Source organism: Salmo salar, chromosome 01 (assembly GCF_965601325.2).
Source record: "Salmo salar chromosome 01, fSalSal1, whole genome shotgun sequence".
In the NCBI taxonomy this organism is placed as follows: domain Eukaryota; kingdom Metazoa; phylum Chordata; class Actinopteri; order Salmoniformes; family Salmonidae; genus Salmo; species Salmo salar.
In genome coordinates, this window is record NC_138291.1 from 26,546,512 (window position 1) to 26,570,151 (window position 23,640).

The 23,640-nt window shown below is 42.8% G+C and overlaps 1 protein-coding gene across 1 annotated transcript in view; it reads right to left on the reverse strand.

Moving 5' to 3' along the window:
• The window catches only part of LOC106586878 (formin), a 95,141-nt gene extending 78,263 nt beyond the window's left edge, over positions 1–16,878 (reverse strand). The window contains exons 1-2 of the mRNA XM_045715739.2: positions 15,626–16,878; positions 11,719–13,441 (exon numbers count right to left, since the gene is read on the reverse strand). Of these exons, the coding sequence (XP_045571695.2) occupies positions 11,719–13,318 (1,600 nt within the window). The 5' untranslated portion in view covers positions 13,319–13,441; positions 15,626–16,878. The remainder of the gene's footprint in view (positions 1–11,718; positions 13,442–15,625) is intronic.
• Positions 16,879–23,640: the final 6,762 nt, after the last annotated feature.

The following is a 23,640-nucleotide window of genomic DNA, read 5'->3' on the forward strand; positions in this document are numbered from 1 at the left end:
CACAATTAGGTTATCTAATGCTATAATATTAATAAATTGTAATATAAAAATATACAATTATTAAACAAATCAATAGCAATATGCATACGTGATTAAGCTATGCAAAATAGCAACAAGATAACAAAATTAATGTCAAAGTGGGATGCAAAAACATGTGGTGTGGTTGGCTAAATTGGCAGTGGCTATTTACTGTAGCATATAACATGTGGGTTACACATCAAACAATAGATTAAGCTCATAAAGCTAGTAGGCTTTCCAGCAGTATTAACTAAAAAGCAAACCTCAATTTGCATAAAAACAAGTGCACGAAAGGTTCAAACAATGACGTGTCAATTTACAACTAGAGTACATGAGCAAAAGTATGTGGACACCTGCTCATCGAACATCTCATTCCAAAACCATGGGCATTAATATGAAGTTGGTACCCCTTTCGCTTCTATAACAGCCTACACTCTTCTGGGAAGGCTTTCCACTAGATGTTAGAACATTGCTGCGGGGCTTCCATTCAGCCACAAGAGCATTAGTAAAGTCGGGCACTGATGTTGGGGGCGATTATGCCTGGCTCGCAGTCGGCGTTCCAATTCATTCCAAAAGTGTTCGATGGGGTTGAGGTCAGGCTCTGTGCAGGCCAGTCAAGCTCTTCCACACCAATCTCAACAAACCACTTCTGTATGGACCTCGCTTTGTGCATGGGGGCATTGTCATGCTGAAACAGGAAAGGGCCTTCCCCAAACTGTTGCCACAAAGTTTGAAGCGCAGAATCATCTACATTTACATTTAGCAGACGCTCTTGACATCTAGAATGTCATTGTATACTGTAGCCTTAAGATTTCCCTTCACTGGAACTAAGGGGCCATTAAATACACCCGCAGACCATTACTCTTCCTCCAACAAACTTTGAAGTTGGCACATGAGTCCGCAGGAGGGGAGTGCTGCCCTTTTATCAGCTCTTAACCAACCATGCTATTTTGTTTGTGTTTTCGTGTTGTTCTTATCTTGTTTTGTACATAATGTCTCTTATGACCGAAAAGAGCTTCTGGACATTTGAACTGCGATTACTCACCTCAGATTAGACAAAGAGTTTTTCGTCAATGAGACGGATGGGAGGGATATACTGCAGACACCCGACCAGGCCCAGATCCCTGTCATTCACTGAAGAAGGAAACTGAGATTTCGCAGAAAAAGATCAGGGTGCCTTGTGAGGATCAGGCGACAAGTGGCTAATCTGCCTTTGCCTTCTAGCTAACATTCAATCGCTGGAAAATAAATGGGACGAACTGAAAGCACGTATATACAACCAACGGGACATTAAAAACTTTAATATCTTATGTTTCACCGAGTCGTGGCTGAACAACGACATTAAGAACATACAGCTGGCAGGTTATACACTATATCAGCAGGATAGAACAGCAGCCTCTGGTAAGACACGGGGCGGGGGCCTATGCATTTATGTAAACAACAGCTGGTGCACGATATCTAAGGAAGTCTCAAGGTTTTGCTTGCCTGAGTTAGACAGGGCTGTAGTGGAGCAGGTTGAGAGCTTCAAGTTCCTTGGCGTCCACATCACCAACAAACTAACATGGTCCAAGCACACCAAGACAGTCGTGAAAAGGGCACGACAAAACCTATTCTCCCTCAGGAGACTGACGGGATAATCCTGTCAGGGTGCTCTTGATGGTGCAGCTGTAAAACCTTTCGAGGATGTGAGGACCCATGTCAAATCTTTTCAGTCTCGTGAGGGGGAATAGGTTTTGTCGTGCCCTCTCACGACTGTCTTGGTGTGCTTGGACCATGTCAGTTTGTTGGTGATGTGGACGCCAAGGAACTTGAAGCTCTCAACCTGCTCCACTACAGCCCTGTCGATGAGAATGGGGGCATGCTCAGTCCTCCTTTTGTCACGACACCTACGGAAGGAGACGCCCCTCCTCGCCCGCGCGGCACTCGGCGGTCGTCATCGCCGGCCGATTAGCTGCCATCGATTTATGTTTCACGTTCTGTTAGTTAGGCCTAGGTTAGTTGCGCACCTGTTTTGTGTTAGTTGTTAGTGGGGAGGGGTATTTAGGCTAGTTAGTTAGGTTTGTTGTTTGTGCGGGATTGTTCGTTTGTCAGGGTGTGTTTCATGTGGTTCTGTATATTGTGGAGTTACGCTATTCCTTTTGGGCTGCGTCCCTGGTTACGTTCTTTTAAGGGTGGTGCGTTACTTTTGCACACCTTGCACTCCATACCTTGCATATTTTCCGTGTGGAAATTTTTATTAAATTCATTAACGGAATCTTTCTGTCTCCTGCACCTGACTCTTCGGAATCCACAAGCCACCCATTGTGACACCTTTTCCTCAAGTCCACAATCACCTCCTTTGTCTTGGTCACATTGAGGGAGAGGTTGTTGTCCTGGCACCACACTACCAGGTCTCTGACCTCCTCCCTATAGGCTGTCTCATCGTTATCTGTGATCAGGCCTACCACTGTTGTGTCGTCGCACATTTGTAGATAAATATTGACATTTTACTATCTCTAACACTTTTAATGTGCAAAAATGACAAATTAATTAGCGGTGATGGTGATTTCAGCGGGGGCTCAGTTTACCTCATGGTGCAGATCAGGCGCTGAGCCAATAGCCATAGACTTACAGTTGAAGTCGGAAGTTTACATACACTTAGGTTGGAGTCATTAAAACTCATTTTTCAACCACTCCACCAATTTCTTGTTAACAAACTATAGTTTTGGCAAGTCGGTTAGGACATCTACTGTGTGCATGACACAAGTAATTTTTCCAACAATTGTTTACAGACAGATTATTTCACTTATAATTCACTGTATCACAATTCCAGTGGGTCAGAAGTTTACATACACTAAGTTGACTGTGCCTTTAAACAGCTTGGTAAATTCCAGAAAATTATGTCATGGCTTTAGAAGCTTCTGATAGGCTAATTGACATAATATGAGTCAATTGGAGGTGTACCTATGGATGTATTTCAAGGCCTACCTTCAAACCCAGTTCCTCTTTGCTTGACATCTTGGGAAAATCAAAAGAAATCAGAAAAAACATTGTAGAAGTCTAGTTCATCCTTGGGAGCAATTTCCAAACGCCTGAAGGTACCACGACCATCTGTATAAACAATAGTATGCAAGTATAAACACCATGGGACCACGCAGCCGTCATACCGCTCAGGAAGGAGACGTGTTCTGTCTCCTAGAGGTGAACGTACTTTGGTGCGAAAAGTGCAAATCAATCCCAGAACAACAGCAAAGAACCTTGTGAAGATGCTGGAGGAAATAGGTAAAAGGTATCTATATCCACAGTAAAACGAGTCCTATATTGACATAACCTGAAAGGCCGCTCAGCAAGGAAGAAGCCACTGCTCCAAAACAGCAACTGCACATGGGAACAAAGATGGTACTTTTTGGAGAAATGTCCTCTGGTCTGATGAAACAAAAATAGAACTGTTTAGCCATAATGACCATCGTTATGTTTGGAGGAAAAAGGGGGAGGCTTGCAAGCTGAAGAATACCATCCCAACCGTGAAGCACGGGGGTAGCAGCATCATGTTGTGGGGGTGCTTTGCTGCAGGAGGGACTGGTGCACTGCACAAAATAGATGGCATCATGAGGCAGGATAATTATGTGGATATATTGAAGCAACATCTCAAGACATCAATCAGGAAGTTAAAGCTTGGTCACAAATGGGTCTTCCAAATGGACAATGACCCCAAGCATACTTCCAAAGTTGTGGCAAAATGGCTTAAGGACAACAAAGTCAAGGTATTGGAGTGGCCATCACAAAGCCCTGACCTCAATCCTATAGAAAATTTGTTGGCAGAACTGAAAATGCGTGTGCGAGCAAGGAGGCCTACAAACCTGACTCAGTTACACCAGCTCTGTCTGGAGGAATGGGCCAAAATTCACCCAACTTATTGTGGGAAGCTTGTGGAAGCCTACCCGAAGTGTTTGACCCAAGTCAAACAATTTAAAGGCAATGCTACTAAATACTAATTGAGTTTTTGTAAACTTCTGACCCACCGGGAATGTGATGAAAGAAATAAAAGCTGAAAAAATAATTCTCTCTACTATTATTCTGACATTTCACATTCTTAAAATAAAGTGGTGATCCTAACTGACCTAAGACAGGGAATCTTTACAAGGATTAAATGTCAGGAATTGTGAAAAACTGAGTTTCAATGTATTTGGCTGAGGCTTATGTAAACTTCCGACTTTAACTGTATAAGTCATTTTAGAGAATCCAGTTCAGAGGCCCAGCTGATGAGCTCCATCAGCAGTAGATGTTAGAATGGAAAATGAATATGTTTATGCAACAAATCGAATCGTATCGAAACGAATCGCGTCAATTTGTTCCTCTAATCAAACAGAATCCCACCAAATCGTTTGTAAATAAAACGTATTGAGTAGAGAATAGCACTCTTCCATCTTTTCATCCCTGAGATATTAAACATTTACTGACAATTGAGTTTTGAGACTAGTTTGACCACATCTATAGCTGTGACTACACGGCATATTCTGAGCTGAGGACACAGGCAGCAGTGTTAAAAATGCATTAAGAGAGCCACGTTGCCACCATCTGGACAGGAATAGGTAGAGAGGCTTTATGTCCCTGTAGACACACTCACTGCAGTGCAGCTCTGACTGGCTCTCTTGCCACCCTAAATACAAAGGTACACAATGAATTAACGCCATCATCAGGGGATCTTGTGTCTTCTTCTGAAATTATATGTATGCCAAAACATATTATAGACTTGAATCTATTCAACTTTTGTTTATTACACATATGAAAAACACAATACTAGTGCAATGAAAAATAATACACTTAAACAATTGAATCCATTTCACTATAATAATAGAAAGTTAAACTCATAAAGTGATGACTAGAATCTGATTTAGAAAGCACACTGCTGCATTAGGTAATACATTTATTAGCGTGTGCTCTGAGAATACCTGGCAGTTACTTCATTACACACACACACACACACACACACACACACACACACACACACACACACACACACACACACACACACACAATGCTGGGTGAAGCAAAGTTCACTGGAACTGGGGAAAACTCTGCTCTAATTGTTATTTAATCTCCAACTTCTCTTAAACAGAAGCCAAGGTAGGCTGAATCTATGCCTGTAGTTCACTGAACACAGAGCCAGAGATACACACTTCTCTTTCTCACTGATGACATGGGATCTGATAACAACACCCTTTTCCAGGCTATAGAGTGGACTGAACCTAAGACAACATTATCATCTTGCCAAACTCACTCCTACTGGATAGTGCTACTGTTCTGCTCCTGCTACCTTACTAGTTGCTACTCTGACTAATAAGACTTACAGTAACTCCTTTATAGGCACAGGTGTGTTTCCACACCTCCTCCCTCTCAGGCAAGGCCAGGCAGGCAGACAGGCAGACAGACAGGCAGACAGACAGGGAATGCTGTGGTCCTGCAGGTGTTGATTGACAGGGCTGTGATGTGACAGTGTATAAATCAGAGCTTGTGAACTGAGCAGCTGTCAGACAGACAGAGAAAGAATAATAGTATTTCATTTTTTATTTTTTTTCTTTTCCTTTTCAATTTCTTTTTTTTTAACCATTTTCCTTATTTTATTTCACTTAGTCCTGCATGTTGGCGCTCGAAGCCCTGCAATCACACCTGCAACCCTTTACATGTGACTATTAAACACTCTGCATCTGAAAAAGAGAGCATTGGGCTGGGTGGGGCGGGGACAGCGCAGGGCTAATAGAACAGGGCCTGTGTTAGGTCACATGGTGCTGAGAGGGCAACTTATGGCTGATCGTGGAGTGCCTGGAGTTGTCAGTGGTGATTAATGACTGGAGATAATACGCAATTCACCGCTCAACAATCTCAAGGTGAGCAGGAACAACCTCTTCTTTAAGGCCCTCCATCGAACAGGCTGAAGCCATACATTATAAACAATGCACTCTTCTCTCTCTCCCTCCCTCTCACCCACACCCACTAACCCTCAAAGTGGTGTCCAGTGCCCTACTCCTACCGTACTATACAAACATCTATAAACTCATTATTCCAATATAAAAGACTGCCCATGTGCTTGGTTAACTAGAAACTCCTCCATCATCTCTGTGCTGGAGGCAGGCTTTATACATCTTCATTTCCTGTCTGTCCTGCATGGTTTAACCCTGCTCCCGCTGCTCTCTGTGGTTGGTTGTCTGGGGCCTGGTCTACAGAGGCAGGGTGGACATACAGTAGCTGAGAATGGAGAGTCTCTCTCTCTCTCTCTGGTGCCCTGAAGGGGAGAGCTATAATGTAGCGTGGCTAGCTGGTCACAGATTCATCATCACTCATCTCCTGTCTAGCACTAGCAGAGCGATGGGGCGAAGAGAGCGAATGGAGTGGGACTTGTGTGATGTCTGCACGTCAACATAAAGCACAACAACTAGAGGCTAAACAACTACAGTAATAATACATGTAAGCAATAAAATAGGTTTTCAACAGATAACATCAACCTAAAAGTTACATGATACATAAATATGACTATTTGTGATTATGATAAGAAAGGTAAGATTATTCTGAAGAGCTCCAACAGTAACAAGTTCCTCAGTAGAGAGGGACCTTAGTGTAGAACTATTCCTCTGGCCGTGATACAGCTTAGACAGGCAGCGTGAGAGCTGAGCACAAACCCTCCTACCCAGACGGGCTTCGCACAATCTATTTCATTATCTGAATAGAGCTGGCCCTTGTCCTCACTGAGAGGAGCAATGTTGCATGACCGGCATTTTGCGATTGACACTAGGAGAGGGGATGAAAGACATGTCAACTGACTCCAGGCTGGAGTGATCAGTTCCATATGGCCTGGTTTATGTCATTAAGGTATTATTTAAGGTACCTCAGATTGAGCAGGGAACATTCACTCATACTCAGTCTCTATTTGTGTCAGTTGCTGCTGTCTCTGCTATAGACAGTGGGAGGGAGTGAAAATCGTTTATGAAAGTAATTTAAAAATGGGATTTACATTTTCTCTCCTGCTTAGAGCAGAGTAATTACAATGATAATGAACATAGCATAGATAATCCGAGCAGAAATCTCTAATATAACGTGATTGTTATATATTTATGATTGTACATCCATAAACAGACTTTAGGTCTAAAACATGGCGAGCGCAGAGCATTTATACTGAACAAAAATATAAATGCAACATGTAAAGTGTTGGTCCCATGTTTCATAAGGTGAAATAAATGATCCAAGAAATGTTCCATACTGTCAGGGATTTCTTCGTCGTCAGACGATATGGCGAAATCATCGTCGGAAAATGAGGACCAATATGCAGCAGAGTTGAGAGAGTTCATTTTGAACATTTAATAAACTCAAAACGAACATACAAAAATAACAAAACGAACTCACGATTTACAGACAGTCCTGTTAGGCTTACTCACGCTAAACAAGAAACAATCTCCCACAAATACACAGACAAACATACCCAACTAATATAGGACTTCCAATCAAAGGCAACACCACACAGCTGCCTTCAATTGGAAGTCCACCCCAATTAACCCAACATAGAAACAGATTACCTAGACTAAACATAGAATTACATAAACAACAAAAACCCCGGAATACATAAATCAAATGCCCCTTTTAGAAAAAACACCGCCCCGAACCACATAAACCAAATACCCTCTGCCACGTCCTGACCAAACTACAATAACAATTAACCATTATACTGGCCAGGACGTGACACATACTCACAAAAGTGTATTTCTCTGTATACAAATGTGTTTACATCCCTGTTAGTGAGCATGTCTCCTTTGCCAAGATAATCCATCCACCTGACAGGTGTGGCATATCAAGAAGCTGAATAAACAGCATGATCATTACAAAGGTGCACCTTGTGCTGGGGACAATAAAAGGCCACTCTAAAATATGCAGTTTTGTCACACAACACAATGCCACAGATGTCTCAAGTTTTGGGGGAGTGTGGCATGCTGGCATGCTGTCTGCAGGAATGTCCACCAGAGCTGTTGCCAGAGAATTTAATGTTCATTTCTTTACCATAAGCTGCCTCCAACGTCGTTAGAGAATTTGGCAGTACGTCCAACCACGCCAGCCCTGGACCTCCACATCCAGCTTCTTCACCTGCGGGGTTGTCTGAGACCAGCCACCCAGACAGCTGATGAAACAGGAGTATTTCTGTCTCTAATAAAGCCCTTTTGTGGGGAAAAACTCATTCTGATTGGCTGGGCCTGGGTCCCCAGTGGGTGGGCCTTGCTCCCATGTGGGTGAGCCTATACCCTCCCAGGCCCCCCAATGCTGGGCCCCTGCCCAGTCATGTGAAATCCATAGATTAGGGACTAATTTATTTATTTAAATTGACTGATTTCCTTATATGAACTGTAACTTTATATGAACTGTAAATTGTTGTATGTTGCGTTTATATTTTTGTTAGTATAGAAGGGGAAGGGGAAAGGGGATACCTAGTCAGTTGTACAACTGAATGCATTCAACTGAAATATGTCTTCTGCATTTAACCCAACCCCTCTGAATCAGAGAGGTGTGGAGGGCTGCCTTAATCGACATCCACGTCTTCGGGCGCCCGGGGAACAGTGGGTTAACTGCCTTTCTCAGGGGCAGAGGACAATAGGTTTCTAAATGTTACATATATTTCTACACTCTCCCCTATGTACAGTTTCTTTTGACCAATTAAACATTGATAACTGAACCTCACACAAACAACAGAGATGACAGAGATCGTATTTAAATGAGAATATTATTGGCAGGACCAATCATGAAGGGCAGCCTTTATTCTGACCTACATAGAAGCAATTCTAGCCCCTCTGTTGTCCATTTGTCCTTGTTAACATTTCAAGTGTAATTAATTATTGAATGTGGACAAAGGATGGCTCAGAACCCACTGAGGTCCTGCCAAATGAACAATGAGACTGTTTTCAGATTTCTATCAAAGGGGAGATTTAGAGGGGACAATATGCAACATGGAGAAATATCATATTACTATCTATACACACAGACACTATACTATACATACAGACACTGTTCATGGAATTCAATAACGGCCAGTCTTCATGTTATATGCCTGTAGATGAAACTGTATCCTGTTCACTCAGGCCAAGAATAGTTATTTATAGAACTCATATTGATTAATCATGAGCCACAACAGCCTGAAAAGCACACAGTGGCACAGACAGGCTAACAGGGAAAAATAAGTCTACTGCTTTGAATCCTATTTCTCTTATCATGGAAAGGCAGAAGCAAATTTTGACCTTTAAAAGAAAATAGGATTTTCTGTCTGTTTGAATCTAGTCTCAGTAGTCTTGCATTCTGGGAAGCCTGGCGATCTAGGTTCAGAAGATGAATGAAAAATTGAAGTGGTGAAGACTTAAGCCGGCTCTGCAGGAAATTGTGTGTATGTGGTGTGTGTGTGTGTGTATGAATGGGTGGATGGGGGGGGGGACATTACCACGATGAGAATTGATTCAGATTATTCCCACATGAGTAACACTATCTATCCGCCTGCATACACCAGCCTCCCTCCAGTCATGACTATACTAGGCTGAACATTGGCTGTCAAGCCTGTGTCCCTTATAGTTTCTCAGCATTGTAGAGGAATCCTGACCGGATAGGAGTAACACTGCTACTGGTCCAAAATCACAGACTAAGAAAGATTCATTATTCAATCATTCTTCACAGTCTATTAACAAACTACGTAGACAGTGAAAAAGCAAACTGTGGGCAATTGCTGTTGAAAAGAGAGAGAGTATCAGCTACATTGGTGAGTAGATGCAGTGGTGAACGTAGATTTACTTTCTTCCCGGTACGGGACCTTTTATTTGTGCACACACCTAAACAATGTATGGGCCTAATCATAGAACTACATATAGAATCCCTATTAATTCATAAAGATTTGTCATTTAACTTTTAAATGCATTAACTTTTATTGTTGCATAAACACAACCAGTCATGATGTTTTCATCTGATTCAGAAACAATCACTTCAAACAGCTCTTTTACTAGGCTACCAGTGCATGTTCATCCACTCACAACATATTTCCACCTTCCAAACAGTGGTGAATGGAAGGATACATCTGTTACACCAAACACCAAAAAGTGTAATGACATTTGGCAAATGTCATTAGGCCAGAATGTATGTGTCCACGCTCGTCTCGGTTTCGGTCACTCTACCACATGGCATTTTGCAGCGTAGGCTGCTATACTACTCGTTTTCAAGTCCATTTGTCATGCAGTAATGATAGATAATGGTGTAACAGCGTACAGTTTTCTTGTTTTACCGGTACGGAGTAACCCAACTATTTATTTTGCCGGGACGCTGTACCGGACCATACTGCCTTACTTTCACCCCTGGGTAGACGTCATCAATGTAGTTACAATGTAATTACAGGTAACTGTTTAATGGAAACACCAGGCAAACATTGATACAATCAACTTGCTTCATGACCTTTGTATCTTCCTTTACCAATTTGGATTGATGGGATGTACCCAAACACTAAGCCACGCTACAGCACTCTTACACTGATCACAGGTTGGGAGGTCAAATGGCACTACCAGACAACCTGTCTACACAACGTAAAAGCAGGCTACTCTTTGCTCTAGGGACAAGGCATTTGGGGTACAATGGCTGACAGTCAATGTTACATTATTCAATGGCCGAGGCTTGTGACACGTCTACATGGATTTAGAAAGAGGATATGGGGGAGCTAGACCTTGTATCACATTTATGCTGTCGATGTAACCATGGAGATACTGCATTTTATTAATTCCAGATTAAGAGGCGGTCAGGCCATTTGGAGGTTCTGCTGCACTTCTGCTTCTTAAACTACATCCCAAATCCTAATCCTTTTTTTCTGTAACCCGTGTGCCTATTGAGACTGAGTCTTTGTCACCTGGCAGTCTGTGAACTCGGTAGGCAGTGGTTTAGGAGGAGGTGCAGAGCACCGAGAGGACAAATTGGCAATGCTTCAGTTAACATTGTTTTCGTGAGAGCGGTAGTGGGTTTGAACTGCATGTCAACCCAAACCCTTTGATCTGGGACCCCATCACAGCCCCTCCTTCCCTGCCCGGTGCTGAAACGGTTAAGAGTGTCTCATCAGCATGGGTTAGAAATCAAATCAGTCTCAGGCTCTGCTCTCTCTCTGTATGTTAGGCAGCTTTTAATACGGAGTCACATGCCAAGGGCAAAGCAAGCATATCAAGCCAGTCACAACCAAAACAGGACGATCAGAAACCATTTTAATTTAAACAGATTGGCAAGGGATGACTGTGCATCAGCTAGCACTGGGACATGCTTTACTCTGTCTCTGACCTAGAGGGGGGAACTACAGAGAGAAAATAGCTTCAATCAGTGGGGAAAACTCCCACAGTGTGAAGTAGAAATAGTGTATGTTGTTTGACAACTACCACACTGTAGTAACCAAGCATTTCCAAAACATCTCCAGGCTGTATGGACTGGCTAAAAAAATGTAGCTATAGTGCTCAGGTGCTATATTCTACACATCAATCACTATGTAATCTCTCTTACAGCTAAGTTAACATAACAGCCATTGCATTCCAGTGTTGTATTGTAAGGACAAATTCTGAGAGGCACGTCCCACGAAGGAGTGAAAAGCATTGATGTCAACATTAGTGTCAAGACGGGGGACATTACAGGACAGAATGCAAGCGGTGCACAGAGTGCTTTTGATGGTTAATAACTCACCTGTTGCCGTAGATAGGCCATTGAAATTCCATTTGGAAGTCCCTGGTAGTCTGCTGAGGTTCAGGTCCAGCCGTGTGATGGTCCGCTTGTTGCCATTCTTATCTATGACCTCTGTGGTAACTTTGGGCTCCTCTTCGGATCCAGTCATGGGGCTGTCACTGTCCGTCCCCTTGCCAACGTCAACGTCAGAGAGGAGCAGGATGCGATGGTTGAGCTTGGGGCTGGGGAGCTTGTGCGATACGGGGGACAGCACTGGGGACATGCTCTGCAGACTGTTGGTGGCAGGGTAGGAGGTGTTGAACACCCCACACAGAGAGGGTGAAGAGGGGCTTTTACTGTGGAATTTGACAGAGGAGGCCTCAACAGGGAGTGAGAGATGCAGCTGCAGCCCCTCTGAAGGTTTGGTTCCTCCTGTATCTTTAATGTCCCTCCTCCACTCCCCATACCCCTGCTGACAGCTGCTCGTCCCTGGCTGAGGTACATCTGATTCAGCCTCTGGATAGAACTCTTTGGACCAGCCTGGGCTAATATAGCTAACATGTTGCACTGTGCCCTCCGTCTCCTTCCCCTTGGCAACCACCCTAACCCCCGTGTCCCTCCTGTTGACCTCATAATAGAGCTGGTGGGCTGACTTGTCCTCAGACCTCATGGGACGAATGTTGTTCCCACTCATCATATGCTCTCGTTGAACATGATCCTGCACGTCTTCCAATAAACTACAGGACGAAGCTTCGTAGCCCAAGCAGAGTTCACTGTCGTACTCAGACATGTTGTTGCAAAAGTCCAGGTCTGGTTCAGAGGCACGAGAGTCTTCCTCCATGAAGTCCCAGCCCTCCCTAGTGATATGGAAGTGCTCCTCCATACTGAGGATGTGGTTGCTGGCAACACTGACATAGGAGCCTGACATTGGAGTGTCCGAAGATTGGAGAAAGGATGGGGTCCCAGGAATCATTTTCTCCTCCGCCACTGGGACGAGGTTGGATTGATCCCGGGTCTGAGCCGAGGACTGAAAAGATAAAGACTCTACTGCAGTGCTCCCTATCCCTACTTTCTTCTTCATCTTGCTGTGCAGGAACTCCTCTGCACTGTTTAACTTCTTTCCCCCCAGCTTCTTCAGCTTCCTGCCCAGTGAGGAGGCTCTATTGTGCCCCAGGGACATAGAGAGAGCATGTTGAGCATTGCTGCTGAGGACCTGTCCTGAGAAGCTCCCACGACCCTCCCTGTGATCCTGGAGCTTCCCATCCTGATTACCCATCCTGACTCTGTCAGCGCAGTCTCCACACAGAGATAGGAGATCAGCCAGCAACTGGTGGTGCTCCGCGGCTAGCCAGCAGAGCTCAGCAACAGCCTCCTTTGTTGCCTGGCAGCAGTTGAGGAGTTTGCCTGCGGACTCAGAAGACTGGCTTCTTCGTTTGGCTGCCGTGGGATCCACCTCTCCCTGGTCTTGGTCATTACAGGGCTGGGCCCACCGAGGGGCGTGGCTCTTGTACATAAACCCTGGGGCCCTCCCCTTGGGTTGATAAAGGCTGATACTGCACAGTTCCCGGATGGGCTCGTAGAGACACAGGACCGTATGCCTGCCCTCCATTATGGGCACCATGTTAATTGCTTAAGCACTTTAATAAAATGGACTGTTGTCCCCAGATGCTGGTGTGTTTGGCGTTGGGCTTCAGAGGAAGAGTCTGAAGAGCTCTAGCTGTTCATCATCTGGTTGATTGAACTCCTGTCAGAGAAAAATATGCTTTCATTGAGACAAACAGCCATTTATCTGCCTGAGTAAATATAAAGCATGTAACAGCTGTCAATCAATGCTTCATTTTTTTAGACATTTAAAATTAAAAGTTGTATTTTATCTTTAGACAGATTTTTTCTAAACTACCACCAATGCAAGAAGCCTAATATCACTATTAAAAGGTCCAGCAATACAAAGAGCAGAACAAAGTATTTTTTTTAAAGTCATTCAGGGCCAGTGTTCACAGAGTAAACATTGATACTGTTCTGAGGGAATACAACATAAAGGTAGAGCAAAACCAGAAAAAGAAATAACAAAACCTTTAAGGCTTTGTTATTTGTCTGTTATTCTATTGAAAATAACAGGTGCACCAGTGGAAATGCTTAGCACAACAGAAGTCTCCACGTTTGACAAATAAGCAACACCAGCCAGACCGTTTTAGACAGAAGATCTTTGGCAATACATCAAGAGTAATAGGTCTTAGTTTCGTTATTTTATGCACCCCACTGCAGCAGGTCTGAATATAACCTTGAATAGGGATGTATTTCATTTACATTTAGGCTATGCATTTGCACAGATGAGAGGTTTAGGGCAGTGGTTCCCAACCAGGGGTACTAGGTACTTTTTTGGGGAGGCAGGTAGCCTAGTGGTTAGAGCGTTGGGCCAGTAACCGCAAGGTTGCTGAATCGAATCCCCGAGCTGACAAGGTAAAAATCTTTAGTTCTGCCCCGGTAGGCCGTCATTGTAAATAAGAATTTGTTCTTAACTGACTTGCCTAGATAAATAAAGGATAAATAAAAATAAAAAAATAAATAAAAAGGACCCCTGAAGGGGATACTTGAAAAGACTCATGAGAACATAGGCTTACTGGTAAAATGCTCAAGCGGGTACTTCGGGCAGAGCAAAATTCAGTTGGTGGTACAGTAAGCGCAAAAGGTTGGGAACCACTGGTTTAGGAGATAAATCGCCTTATCAGATATACACTGAGTGTACAAAACATTAGGAACACCTGCTCTTTCCATGACATAGAGACTGACCAGATGAATGCAGGTGAAAGCTGCTGTATGATCCCTTATTGATGTCACTTGTTAAATCCACTCCAATCAGTGTAGATGAAGGGAAGGAGACATGCTAATGATGGATATTTAAGCCTTGAGACAATTGAGACATGGATTATGTATGTGTACCATTCAGAGGATGAATGGGAAAGCCAAAATATTTAAGTGCCTTTGAACGGGCTATGGTAGTAGGTGTCAGGCGCACGGGTTTCAGTGTGTCAACAACTGCAACCCTGCTGGGTTTTTCACGCTCAACAGTTTCCAGTGTGCATCAAAAATGGTCCACCACCCAAAGGACATCCAGCCAACTTGACACAACTGTGGGAAGCATTGGCGTCAACATGGACCAGCATCCCTGTGGAACGCTTTCGACACCTTGTCGAGTCAATGCCGACGAATTGAGGCTGTTGTGAGAGCAAAAGGGGTACAACTATATATTAGGAATGTGTTCCTAATGTTTTGCACACTCAGTGTATACCCTACATATGCCCTTACAGCAAATTCATGGATGACTGTCTTTAACTGGTGTAACACAGGTCATTTTGATATTTATTTTACTGTACCTAAGACCAGAACATACTGTAGCATTGGGAGTGGGACATGCACGACTGCGCTGCTGGTCAAATCACAGTGGGCTCATTCAAGAGTGCAAAGCAGGCAGGATCGAAGTGAATTAACAGCATGGAAAGATGTCACTAATGGACATTGGATCTATTGACGATGTATGTATTGTATATCAATGTAATACTAGTGTTGCGGGGTCATCCTTTCAAACGGAAGTAATCCTAATCTACCAACAAACAATGCATGTTATTTGATGGATACCTAGAAAGACAGACAACATTTCTCATCACTGTTCTAGTCAATTGTTGCAGTCTTCATCCACATCATCGTCATCATCGGCAAAACAAACTATCATCTTTATTGAAGCACCAACAACTCACCTAAAAGGCATTCCATCAACATTTTACAAGCTGCGTCAACAATGTCCCAAAAAGTGAAGATGAATCACAAGCAAACAAATATGTTAGTACCACATATAAAAGAGATATAATTTCCACTTTAAATAATGTATCTGTACTGTAACGTACATCTCTGAGTTTAACTGTTTACATACCTGCCTCCGTAGGGTTTCACCTTGCAGCAGCAAGCCATTTAATGCATGCGTCTCTATTCTGTTTACTGTTTCACAAACTATGCACAAGATATATCGTCAAAATAAACTATTCCATTATGTCTTACGTTATTAAATTCCATAGGAAAACTGTGCACCATTAAGTTGAACGTCTACTCTAAATGTTCTCCAAAAGGAAGGATTCCAGTGTCCTAATTCAATAATCAAATGCATGGATACATCCAACGCACCTCCTGCAGATACATTATTTTGCTGTTTGAAGACGATAAACAGCGATTGACCAATTTTAGTTGCGTGACAAATAATTTATCCATATCGTCACTGCAGCCAGCCAGCGTCCACCGCTGCTTCTTGGAGGGTTGCGTTAATCCTTCATGACAGACAAGCGTTTGGGCTAACGGGAGAGCTCAGTGTTTTTTTGACACTCTCTTATTGGTGCACCGGGACAGTCGTCGCCGTCGTCGTCGTCCCCCCTCCCCCCAGCACACTGAGTCAGAGCAGCTGCAGCTCTCAGGTAACGATAAGAAACTCACAAAATAGACAATCCGCATTTAGAGAGGACCTGGTAGAGGACAAGGGCTGTACATCAATGCACTGTCACTATTTAGGTGTATACGGAGGAGTCATATTATGTGAAATAGTAACGATTCAAATTTGGCTTTAAGAATGAGTTGAAAGTGGATTGAATACAATTAATAAACCGTAGGCGTATTACTTGATACTCTCCCTCGACCCTGCATAGATCAGCTTTATCCTCTGATACACATAAAGTAGGCAACTCAAACAGCAATATGACAAAATGGCAAATAATAACAATTTTGGGAGACTTGGCTCTGGCTGGGATCTAACCAGCAACAATTCCGTTATACAACATTATATGCCAAGTGTATTGCTGTAGGCCTACCTGTATGCTACTTCAATGAGTGTGTAAGGTAGTGGACCTTACTGTCTTGTCAGGCGGGTGCGAAGCTTCAAATCAAGCAGAATTCAGGTGCAAAATGGTGGGATTTATTTACAAGTGCAGGTGAATAAAGCTGGATCCAAAATATGTAGCTCTGCTACACAGACGGTTGACGCCACAATAATTTGGTTGTTGCGTATTTCTAAATTATTTATAAAATCATTATTTGCTGAAGTCCTTGTTTCCTATTTATACATTATTTATGAAACCATTTTTTGTCTCTTGTCATCATTTAACCTCTGCTACCGTAGCTAGCTAGCTACATGGCAACGATTTGTTTACCATACCAACGTGAAATAATTAGAATGAAATATACATTCACTGCAGTCCCGGAGCGTAGACACCTTTTACTAAAACCCGCCTGTCACTAAATGTATTATTCTCTACATAAATCCGTGTCAACCCATTTAGTACGATATGTTACGTTACTTGGTCACGCATAGCTACATTTCGTATTTTCCTTCTTATTTTTAGGCGAGTAGCCAGTACACTGAATGACGATACTAGCAAAGATCATTTAAATAACTCACAAATTTGAAAACTCTTGTTGCTAGCAGTTCCTGCAGGTCAGAGCATATTTCAATCCTAAATTACACCTGTGGTGGTTAGACTAGCCACTGCCATTTATATAGACATTCTTAATTGACAGATATAGTTTGAGATGCCTGGAAGAGGTGGAAAGCATTTCAGTCTGAGTATGTACAGCAGCTGTGAGTGCCCAAATAAACTCAGCAAAAAAAGAAACGTCCTCTCACTGTCGACTGCGTTTATTTAAAGCAAACTTAACATGTGTAAATATTTGTATGAACATAACAAGATTCAACAACTGAGACAAATTGAACAAGTTCCACAGACATGTAACTAACAGAAATGGAATAATGTGTCCCTGAACAAAGGGGGGTCAAAATCAAAAGTAACAGTCAGTATCTGGTGTGGCCACCAGCTGCATTAAGTACTGCAGTGCATCTCCTCCTCATGGACTGCACCAGATTTGCCAGTTCTTGCTGTGAGATGATACCCCACTCTTCCACCAAGGCACCTGCAAGTTCCCAGACATTTCTGGGTGGAATGGCCCTAGCCCTCACCCTCCGATCCAACAGGTCCCAGACATGCTCAATGGGATTGAGATCCGGGCTCTTCGTTGGCCATTGCAGAACACTGACATTCCTGTCTTGCAGGAAATCACTCACAGAACGAGCAGTATAGCTGGTGGCATTGTCATGCTGGAGGGTCATGTCAGGATGAGCCTGCGGGAAGGGTACCACATGAAGGAGGAGGATATCTTCCCTGTAATGCACAGCGTTGAGATTGCCTGCAATGACAACAAGCTCAGTCCAATGATGCTGTGACACACCGCCCCAGACCATGATGGACCCTCCACCTCCATATCGATCCCGTTCCAGAGTACAGGCCTCGGTGTAATGCTCATTCCTTCGACGATAAACACGAATCCGACCATCACCCCTTGTGAGACAAAACTGCGACTCGCAGTGAAGAGCACTTTTTGCCAGTCCTGTCTGGTCCAGCGACGGTGGGTTTGTGCCCATAGGCGACTTTGTTGCGGTGATGTCTGGTGAGGACCCGCCTTACAACAAGCCTACAAGCCATCAGTCCAGCCTCTCTCAGCCTATTGCGGACAGTCTGAGCACTGATGGAGGGATTGTGCATTCCTGGTGTAACTCGGGCAGTTGGTGTTGCCATCCTGTACCTGTCCCGCAGGTGTGATGTTCGGATGTACCGATCCTGTGCAGGTGTTGTTACACGTGGTCTGCCGCTGCGAGGACGATCAGCTCTCCATCCTGTCTCCCTGTAGCGCTGTCTAAGGCGTCTCACAATACAGACATTGCAATTTATTGCCCTGGCCACATGTGCAGTCCTCATGCCTCCTTGCAGCATGCCTAAGGCACGTTCACACAGATGAGGAGGGACCCTGGGCATCTTTCTTTCTGTGTTTTTCAGAGTCAGTAGAAAGGCCTCTTTAGTGTTCTAAGTTTTCATAACTGTGACCTTAATTACTACCGTCTGTAAGCTGTTAGTGTCTTAACGACCGTTCCACAGGAGCATGTCCATTAATTGTTTATGGTTCATTGAACAAGCATGGGAAACAGTGTTTAAACCCTTTACAATTAAGATCTGTGAAGTTATTTGGATTTTTACTAATTATCTTCAAAAGACATGGTCCTGAAAAAGGGACGTTTCTTTTTTTGCTCAGTTTATAACCATTTCAAAGAGAGCATAGGTTTTTAGTGCATTTACTACCACTATTTCCATTCCAAACATGTGTATACATTTGATACGTGTTCAGATTAAATGTGACCCTGGCATTAATCTAGTTTTATTTTAATCTGGAGACAAGTTGAATTGAACCTGCAATAGAACTGTGATCAACCTGCTTATCTTTCTGTATTTTGTTAATGCTACAACCCTTACATTTTTTTATACAATAAACTTTGTCTATTACATTGGTTTGTGTGCTGAATAATTTCAAATGGCCTATTCACTCTTGTCAGTATGCACTGTTGAGATTGCTCTGAGGTACTGTATACATCCTGTTGAAATCTAACCCAAACACAACTATTGACTTATTTGGTCAGAGCCACTGTATGTAACTTGTGTCAATTCTAGTATCAAACTATGGATTCTGTTCTCTCACTGTTGGCAGAAATTACTCTGGATTGTCGTGTAACTAGTATACACATCCTGCATTGCTTTATTTAATTTGTTCTAAGCATTTTTATGGCCGAATCAAGACGTAGGATACTGTACGTCCTGCAATTCATATTATATTGTACGGCCGCTATTCCATTGGTAGCTTAATGTAATGGAATCTACCGTAACGTAACATATTATAGTTTCTATTTTATTTTATTGAACCTTTATTTAACTAAGCAAGTCAGTTAAGAACAAATTCTTATTTACAATGACGAACTACACCGGCCAAACCCAGATGACGCTGGCCCAATTGTGCGCCACCCTATGGGACTCCCAATCATGGCCGGTTGTGAAACAGCCTGGATTGGAACCAGGGTGTCTGTAGTGACGCCTCAAGCGTGACGCCTCCATCTTAAATAAGCATGCCCCTTTCAAAAAATGTAGAACTAAGAACAGATATAGCCCTTGGTTCACTCCAGACCTGACTGCCCTCGACCAGCACAAAAACATCCTGTGGCGCACTGCACTAGCTTCTAATAGTCCCCGAGATATGCAACTTTTCAGGGAAGTCAGGAACCAATACACACAGTCAGTCAGGAAAGCTAAGGCTAGCTTTTTCAAACAGAAATTTGCATCCTGTAGCTCTAACCCCAAAAAGTTTTGGGACACTGTAAAGTCCATGGAGAATAAGAGCACCTCCTGCCAGCTGCCCACTGCACTGAGGCTAGGAAACACTGTCACCACCGATAAATCCACGATAATCGAGAATTTCAATAAGAATTTCTCTACGGCTGGCCATGCTTTCCTCCTGGCTACCCCAACCCCGGCCAACAGCTCTGCACCCCCTTCAGCTACTTGGCCAAGCCACCCCAGCTTCTCCTTCACTCAAATCCAGATAGCAGATGTTCTGAAAGAGCTGGAAAACCTGGACCCGTACAAATCAGCTGGGCTAGACAATCTGGACCCTCTCTTTCTAAAATTATCCGCCGCTATTGTTGCAACTCTTATTACCACTCTGTTCAATCTCTCTTTCGTATCGTCCGAGATCCCTAAAGATTGGAAAGCTGCCGCAGTCATCCCCCTCTTCAAAGGTGGTGACACTCTAGACCCAAACTGTTACAGACCTATATCCATCCTGCCCTGCCTTTCTAAAGTCTTCGAAAGCCAAGTTAATAAACAGATCACTGACCATTTCGAATCCCACCATACCTTCTCCGCTGTGCAATCCGGTTTCCGAGCCAAGTCACGGGGGCACCTCAGCCACGCTCAAGGTATTAAACAATATCATAACCGCCATCGATAAAAGACAGTACTGTGCAGCCGTCTTAAATTAACCTGGCTAAGGCTTTCGACTCTGTCAATCACCGTATTCTTATCGGCAGACTCAACAGCCTTGGTTTCTCAAATGACTGCCTCGCCTGGTTCACCAACTACTTCTCAGATAGAGTTCAGTGTGTCAAATCGGAGGGCCTGTTGTCTGGACCTCTGGCAGTCTCTATGGGGGTACCACATGGTTCAATTCTCGGGCCGACTCTTTTCTCTGTATTTATCAACAATGACACTCTTTCTGCGGGTGATTCCCTGATCCACCTCTACGCAGACGACACCATTCTGTATACATCTGGCCCTTCTTTGGACACTGTGTTAACTAACCTCCAAAGGAGCTTCATTGCCATACAACACTCTTTCCGTGGCCTCCAACTGCTCTTAAATACTAGTAAAACTAAATGCATGCTTTTCAACCGATCGCTGCCCGCCAACACCTCTTTGGCAGCCTTTCCTTCCAGTTCTCTGCTGCCATTGACTGGAACGAATTGCAAAAATTGCTGAAGTTGGAGACTTATATCTTCCTCACTAACTTTAAACATCAGCTATCTGAGCAGGTAATAGCCCATCCAATCTACCTACCTCATCCCCATAATGTTTTTATTTACTTTTCTGCTCTTTTGCACACCAGTATTTCTACTTGCACATGATCATCTGCACATCTATCACTCCAGTGTTAATTAACTAAATTGTAATTACTTCGCCACCATGGCCTATTTATTGCCTTACCTCCTCACGCTATTTGCACACACTGTGTATAGACTTTTTTTCTATCGTGTTATTGATTGTACGTTTGTTTATTCCATGTGTAACTCTGTGTTGTTGTTTGTGTCGCACTGCTTTGCTTTATCTTGGCCAGGTCACAGTTGTAAATGAGAACTTGTTCTCAACCTGGTTAAATAAACCTGGTTAAATAAAGGTGAAATAAAATAAAAAATAAAAAAAAGCTGCGCCACTCGGGAGCCCAGTAAATTGAGGTAAATGGAGGGTCACAAATTAAATTCGGTCAAAGCAATCGAGAAATAGGACACTCTACGTCATACAATTTGTGTGGCTCAGTTGGTAGAGTATGGTGTTTGCAATGTCAGCATGGTGTGTGCAACGCCAGGGTTGTGGGTTCGATTCCCACGGGGGGCCAGTACAAAAAATAAAAAAATAAATGCATGAAATGTATGCTCTCACTACTGTAAGTCGTTTTGGATAAGAGCGTCTGCTAAATGACTAAAATGTTTTATATTGTTCGACTGCTATTCCTTTGGTAATCTAAAGTAACATATCCTACTAAAGCAGTCGATCATAATATATCATACTAAATGGGTCAAAGCATACTGATGCAATCAAGACGTTGGACGTCCTACAGTTCTATAGTATTATATAGTAAGACCGTTATTCCATCGGCAGCCTAATGTAATGTAAGCTAACATAAGGTAACATACACTCTTAGAAAAAATGGTTATCTCTAGAACCTAAAAGGGTTCTTCAGCTGTCCCCATAGGAGAATCCTTTGAAGAATCCTTGATGGTTCCAGGTGGAACCCTTTTGGTTTTATGTAGAACTTTTAGGGTCCTACATGGAATCCAAAATGGTTCTACCTGGAACCAACAAAGGTTTTACCTGGAACCAAAAAGGCTGGAACCATATAGCCTACCTACCGGCTCCCTAAAAAGTTGGGTAAACAATAGTTTTCTGTGGATATCTTATCTAAAATTTAGAGCAGCTGAAGGACAAACAGCACATAAAACCGATAGAGTAGGTTTATTGTAATTTTATTCAACATTCTGGCTTGTAAGGAACATTTACACGATTTTGCAGGGATTAGTTTCAGGCTGTATTTACCAAATAATTGTCAATTACAGCCTAATTAATCAAGCTGTAAACCACTCCTTTTTGGGGGTTACGGGTCAAACCTTTTGAGAACCACTTTTAGACGAACATCCATCATTCCAATTGGAACAATGTCACAAGGTGGCAGCATTGGACCATAAAACATTAGGCTATCTCCAATTAAGACTTAAGTCACAACATTGGTCTACTGTTCGAGAAAATACAATTACAGCCCATGTCAAGCAAAATACTTGGCTAATTATTAATTATAGGTCTATGTATTTGTTTTTGTGAAATAAATGACTAATTTGCCCTCAAAGAAATACAAACCGGAGGCGGAGGGGTGAGGAAGAACTATTCTCTGTCAAGATGATAAAATATTGACTTTACAAACATCTTAGTACATAAGCTCTTTAACATTGTTTTGTTCAAGTTCAAGGTTTTATTGTCACATGCACAGTGAAATGCTTAGCTTGCATTATCAACAGTGCAGTAATCAATATAAAAATAGCATAACTAATTAAAAAAATATATATACAGTACCAGTCAAAAGTTTGGACACACCTACTCATTCCAGGGTTGTTCTTTATTTGTACTATTTCTACATTGTAGAATAATAGTGAAGACATCAAAACTATGAAATAACACATATGGAATCATGTAGTACCAAATAAAGTGTTAAACAAATCAAAATATATTTGATATTTGAGATTCTTCAAAGTAGCCACCCTTTGCCTTGATGACAGCTTTGCACACTCTTGGCATTCTCTCAACCAGCTTCATGAGGTAGTCACCTGGAATGCATTTCAATTAACAGGTGTGCCTTGTTAAAAGTTAATTTATGGAATTTCTTTCCTTTTTAGCCAATCAGTTGTGTTGTGACAAATAGGGGTGGTATAGAAAAGATACACCTATTTGTTAAAAGACAATGTCCATATTATGGCAAGAACAGCTCAAATAAGCAAAGAGAAACAACAGTCCGTTACTTTAAGACATGAAGGTCAGTCAATCCAGAACATTTCAAGAACTTTGAAAGTTTCTTCAAGTGCTATGATGAAACTGACTCTCATGAGGACGGGCACAGGAAAGGAAGACCCAGAGTTACCTCTGCTGCAGAGGATAAGTTCATTAGAGTTAACTGCACCTCAGATTGCAGCCCAAATAAATGCTTCACAGAGTTCAAGTAACAGACACATCTCAAAATCAACTGTTCAGAGGAGACTGCGTGAATCAG